Here is a 5,947-nt window from a genome sequence, read left to right as displayed (position 1 = left end):
TGTGTGTGTGTGTGTGTGTGTGTGTGTGTGTGTGTGTGTGTGTGTGTGTGTGTGTGTGTGTGTGTGAAGTGGCTGAGGCAGGCTGACATGGCAGAGGGGCCTCACACTTCCTGCTTGGCTGCTCATGCAAGCCTTTTCTTCCTCTTTCCTTTCCTTTTTCTTCCTTTCCTCCCCTTTTTTCCTCTCCTCTCATTTCCTTTTCTCCCTTTTCCTTTCTTTCCTTTCCTTTTGTGTCTGTTTCTTTCCTTACCCCCACACACCTTCCTTCCCTTTTGTCTGCCTCTTTTGCTCACTCCTTCTCTCTCTTATTTCACCATCCCTCCCTCTCTCTCTCTGCTTCTATGCTCAGGGGAAAGGGTTGTCATTGTACCATCGTGTTGAACCACTGAGCTGCAGCCACTTCATACATATGGAGACTGGGGCCTCTTTACTATTCTCTTTTCCACTCCCAGACTCACACACAGGCACACACACACATAAAACACAGAGTATTATATTGCTCTGAGCTCTACCAATAGGCTGTACCTGTTGCTATACGCCCAAACTCAAACAAACATACACAAAGCATGCAGACCGTCGTACCTGTTAATGGAGCTGACGCTGGGAACACTGTCGTTGTCACAAACTCTCTCTGCTAGGAGCCTGTCCCGGATCTCCCAGGCAAACATGGTGGGGTTTTGGCGTTTGTAATCGGCGATTTTGTCAACCACTTTTGGTGTAGCAACCTTTGGTTTGGATCCCCCAATTACCCCAGGGCGGATACTGCCCGTTTCATAGTACCTGCCAATTAAAAGACACTTGCATTGATCATACGGGGAGGAACGAGAGGACAAGTTAATAGAATCATATGGAATATGAAATCTGCAAATTCTGTTTTTAGTTCGTTTTTTTATGCATACAGCTCCTTATTAAAATGTGCCAAATCCAAACCTGAAAAAAAACTTTAATTAAAAAAACATAAAAGAGAAACAAGGCCGAGTTTAGTTGGGTTAAAGTACTTAATCAAGATTGTGCCGCCGCATCTGAAAATATTTCAGTTCAAGTTTCCATCCAAATAAGAATCTGAACATGCATTTTTTTAAAAGCATGAGGTTGGTGCTCTTCTATACTTTCCTCATTTTCTCAAATATACATCAACAGGTGTGGAGTCAGATCTCGAGGCTCTTCACAGCACGAGGACAGTGAATAAACTAACACAGAGCCCAACAGTGTGGCTTTTTTTCTGTGTTTTTAACAGCGAATGGACAACAATGTAGGTCAGTGGCAGAGAGGAATAAGATACAAATGTGAAGGATTTTTAAAAAATAAATTTTTCGTATCGGTGTCCTTATCCTTTAACTCCTCTTCTTTCACCTATTGAAGCTGAAAAGTGGCCAGGTCATTTCTGTGACAGAATCAAATATGCTGAAATAATTATCCGGAGTTCTGTTTCACTGCTAAATCGAGCAGAAGGGGAATCTAGACTCCAAAGAATCCAGATATAACATAAAGCAGCTTTCTGCTTTACTGCCCCTCTACTTCACCTCTCTTGGTGGTGGTTTGAACATTGCTCCACTTGGACTCAGCTATTTTCCCTTCAAGCTCTCCAACAGAGGAATGACCTTCCCTCCTGTGGTCAGGACTTATTTCTGGATTACACACCAAACACTGGACGTGCTCCTCCTGTCTAAGGTCTTTTTTCCACTCACGATAGACAGCTAACCCCCCCCCCCCAGTCTGTCATGTTGCCATGTCAATTAAAATAGTTTTTGTAGCCTGTAAATCTTCTTAGTGTCCAAATTTTTTGATCACTTGTGATTCTTGTCCTAATTTGCCTAATTTGAGCTATGAAATGGGTGTGATTATTTGCTAATCCTCCATCAGCTGCATCTTTTTTTTTAAATTGAATTTGAATTTCAAACAGAACTTTTTATTTGGGTAATTCTGACAATTGAAACTCCGTGTTGGTTTGGGCTGATCTTTTGATGTGGCGAGGAATCACATCGCACAAAGCAGGGAAGATCGCAAAAACAGCTTCAGTGCCCATGCGCTGCATGGACTTATGAATATTGCATTGCTCAGAATGCAATGAATGTTTGGCCCAAAGGTGGCTCATATCTGCCCACATGTGAATTCAGTCACAGTTCTCCTTAAAATGAGCCTGATGCCAGTTGTGTCATAACTTTTGGGATATTTTTGGCCACATAATACTTTCTAGGGATGTACCTGCCCAACAGCTGTGGAAAGTACCCCAGATGAGGTCCAAATGTGTCTGCTATATAGGCTTAAAATCCTCTTTAACCAAAAAGGTTCTGTATTAAATTGAAATATTGCCGTGGAAATATTTCCTCTTGAAAGCACCTTGAAGATTTAATGATTGCACTGTGTATTTATAATCTGTGTGTGGATAGAGTTTGTATCAAAGACTTTGTATTTATTCACACCGGTCAGATAATGCTGGTCAAATATACTGCAAATTCGAGGGAATCTTTCTGTATATTTGATCCTTTCTTTTAGTTTTCTTTATTTCTGTTTTATTTTGTATCTTTGACTGATTTGCTCAGCTCCTTCTCGCAAACAGAGACTCTGCTCTCGTTGGGATACACCTTGTTAAATCAAGGCGTGCTAAAACCCTCACTGCCAGTTACATAATGTTGCCGATTTCGCTGCAGATGTCAGAGTCAGCTGAAAGGCTAAATGCAATAAGCTCAAACACCTGTCACGCAACATTTTTAGGGCCTGACTCGTCCCGCGATCGGCTTCTGTTCTCTTAAGCAATTTCACGTTATTACGCAGATGCAGGAAGAGGATGGCACCGACACACACACATGTGCACACGGGACGCACTCACACAACCGTTTCATGTCCACCATGGCTATGTCATGAATGTATTTGCATGCAGAAGGGGCATGGGGGGGACAGGGGGTGGGAGGACAGCAAATGCGCTACACAGCTTGCAGAAAAAAGGGGGGATGCTGTGTGTGGATGCAAGCTGTCAGTCAGTCTTAAACCTGCTGCTGCTCTCCTCTCGCCCTCTCTCTCTCCACTGTACGGTAGAGTAATCCTTTCCGTGAAGATGCGAGTTCCTGTAAATGTGCACTTCCTTGTCTTTCTTTCTGTGTGTGTGTGTGTGTGGGGGGGGGGGGGGGGGGGGTGAGTGTGTGTGTTCCACATTTTTGACTATTCACAGCTGGAGTATAAACACAGCTAAAGGAAAAACAATCTATTTTCAAATGGAAAACTATTTAAATTATTCACAGCTGAATCATTGGTGAATAAACGAGCGTAGTTATTGATATCTGCACAACGATGAGCCAATACACACACACACACACAAACACACACAGGGTGGTAGAGTTGGTGTTTTTGTTCTGCTGGCACCAGAGAGAGAGGAGAGGATAAAACAACCCTCCCTCCCTCCCTCCTTCCATCCCTCGATCCCCTCCCCTCCTCCCCCCTCACGGTAACGCTTCAGTGAGTTGAACGGCCAGGAAAGGGGAGAGAGAGAGAGAGAGAGAAAGAGAGAGATAGAGAGAGAAAGACGGAAAGAGAGAGACGGAGAAAGAGAGGCATGGGAGAACAATGAGCAGCACATTTTTTGATATAGCTGAGGGTCGCTGTAGCTAATCCTTCCCCTCCGTCCTCACAAATGGTCTCTCTGTCTCTCATTCGTTTTTCTTTTTCCTGCACTCGTCTTCTTTAACACGCCTTTTCCCTTTTGATTGTGTCCCTTGTTCATGTCTTTCTCCCATTCTCCCTCTCCCTCTGTCTTTTTTTGGTGCAGAAATATGGTGCCACTTTCATTTTGATGCTAATTCCAAAAAGTGATGAATCTTTTCCCTTTTGTCCCCCTTTCTTCTCTGAGGGATGGAACGAACAGGGATTTACTCTTGAATTTAGCTTTGAAAAAGGCAGAGGGAGAGACAGAAAGAGAGAGAAAAGGGGGAGTGAGGAGAGACACAGAAATATAGGGGGGGGGAATACAGGATATAAGGAGAGGGGAGAGGAAGGTGAAAAGCAAGAAAAGAGCAGAGAACCGTGTGAGAGAAGTAAGAAGCAGAGCGAAAATGGAGGCACTTTGGAAAACGCAGCTTGTGCATGTGGAGGAAACTGAAGAACACAGCAGAACTGACACCAAAGGAGTCAGTATGACCTTACAGGAGCTTCAGTCTGACACATGCTGAACCAGCCTGTGTGTGTTCTTTTCACCTGATGGAAAAAAAACTAACCAGAAAAACACAAATAAATCCAACAAGTAAAGGTGAAGATACTTGGTCTTCCACTGCATCGTTTAAAGGTTAACTTATTGTGAAAAGGGATCCTTTAAAGTACTGAATGAGGAGGTTGATGTGTTTTGATCACACACACACGAGTGTAGGTGCTGGTCGGCTTCTTACCTGCCCAGTATCTTGCTGACACATCCATGACTGACTCGTAGCTGGCGTGAGATGTCGCACGGCCGAACCCCCTGATGGGCAAGTTCTACTATTCGCTGGCGAACTACATCTGGGAGGGGTCTGCCATTTACGAACACACCTCCAAGCTGGTTCACGCCACCATGTCCTAGAAGAGAATGAGAATTTGAGATGGGCAAGAAGCCAATGGGGAACAACAGAAAGAAATGCATGAAAAATTGCACTGAAATCAAAGATAACCTTGAAATCTAACTCGATATGCAACCAAAAAAAAAAAAGGACTCAGTGGAAATTAATTACAAAATCCTCTCATTTCCTCTGATTATATTCTTGATACATGACAGACAGTTGGATAGGCAAAAGTCAAAGATCTTGATGTAACTTTTTCAACACAATCAAACATACAAATTGATCCATTATCCTTATATTCGCATATCAAAGACTGACCAAGACTTGGTTCAAGTTAAAGGTCAAAACAATATCAGACAGAAGAACACAAAAACTTAACGGCTTCACTGTATAAAGTAGCAGCAAAAACCAGCTTGTTTAAGGGCATTTCAGACAATCTTTACACCTCATATCAGCACTAAGGTAGTCTAGTCTGCAGCACAGCAGTTAGAGTCTACTTCCTCTATTTTGGGAAAAGGTCAATTGATTGGTTCGTATATAGTGCTTTTCCATTCTACTTAAACACTCGATGAGCTTTATTTTAATAACATCACTTCTCATTCAGTAAATTGATGCTGGATCTGTGCCATTAACAGCTTGTTTCTGTACATTTACATTTGTTTGCCTGAGAAATAGTTACTTCAGCAACACTTTCTAGGCTGCAGTCCCACAGCTGTTGGCCCTTGGCTTAGCTGGCTTAGCTTAGTTAATTTACTATCTCAAATACATCTGTTTTCTCTCCCGCCTGTGATTTATCCTGCTCAGCATAATAATACTATTCCAAAGTGCAAACTTTGCCCAATTTCACCAGGGGCAGGCTAAGCAAAGATTTTGAGTAAATGAAGGGATTTTAATTAATTATTGACCAAGGCCTTGCCTTGGCCCCTTAGCGAAAGACACCGCTAATATTCCCTCTGAGGGATGAAGGGATGAAAGTATAAGGAAATGAATGAAAGACAGCAAAAGTAGAATAGAAGAAAAGACTAGCTGAACCTTTGCATAATTGAATAAACTTCTTCTGTATCCATAAGTCACAGAAAACCACAGCCGTCTATTAGAAAGTTGCATAAACAGATTTAAACAGCAGCCACAACTGACAAGGGCAAAACTGCAAAGGAGAGTAATTTATATATATGCACATGATCTGTGTCCATCTAGTTTCTTTCAGCTCTCCTATAGTAGAAAATATCCAAGCTTCTACTGACTGGAAATACATTTTGAGCAGGTCAGCAGCATATCACAGAAGATGCACTTAAACAGACTACACCATTTATACATTTGTAAACACCACGCTGTGAGACCCCGTGAGCCGGGCCAGGTCAGAATCCTGGAATTTGGGGTAAATGATTAAACTGCATCCACCAACAGAAATGCTGCATGTGAGC

At 42.6% G+C, this 5,947-nt stretch overlaps 1 protein-coding gene across 1 annotated transcript in view; it reads right to left on the bottom strand.

Annotated features, from left to right (window-relative positions):
• pax5 (paired box 5) overlaps window positions 1-5,947 on the bottom strand; it is a 53,095-nt gene that overhangs the window by 33,946 nt on the left and 13,202 nt on the right. The window contains exons 2-3 of the mRNA XM_013912932.1: window positions 4,377-4,542; window positions 583-780 (exon numbers count right to left, since the gene is read on the bottom strand). Of these exons, the coding sequence (XP_013768386.1) occupies window positions 583-780; window positions 4,377-4,542 (364 nt within the window). The remainder of the gene's footprint in view (window positions 1-582; window positions 781-4,376; window positions 4,543-5,947) is intronic.

This window comes from Pundamilia nyererei, unplaced genomic scaffold (assembly GCF_000239375.1).
Source record: "Pundamilia nyererei isolate P.nyererei 1_Seehausen unplaced genomic scaffold, PunNye1.0 scaffold00107, whole genome shotgun sequence".
Lineage (NCBI taxonomy): Eukaryota > Metazoa > Chordata > Actinopteri > Cichliformes > Cichlidae > Pundamilia > Pundamilia nyererei.
This window is presented reverse-complemented; position numbering and strand designations above follow the sequence as displayed.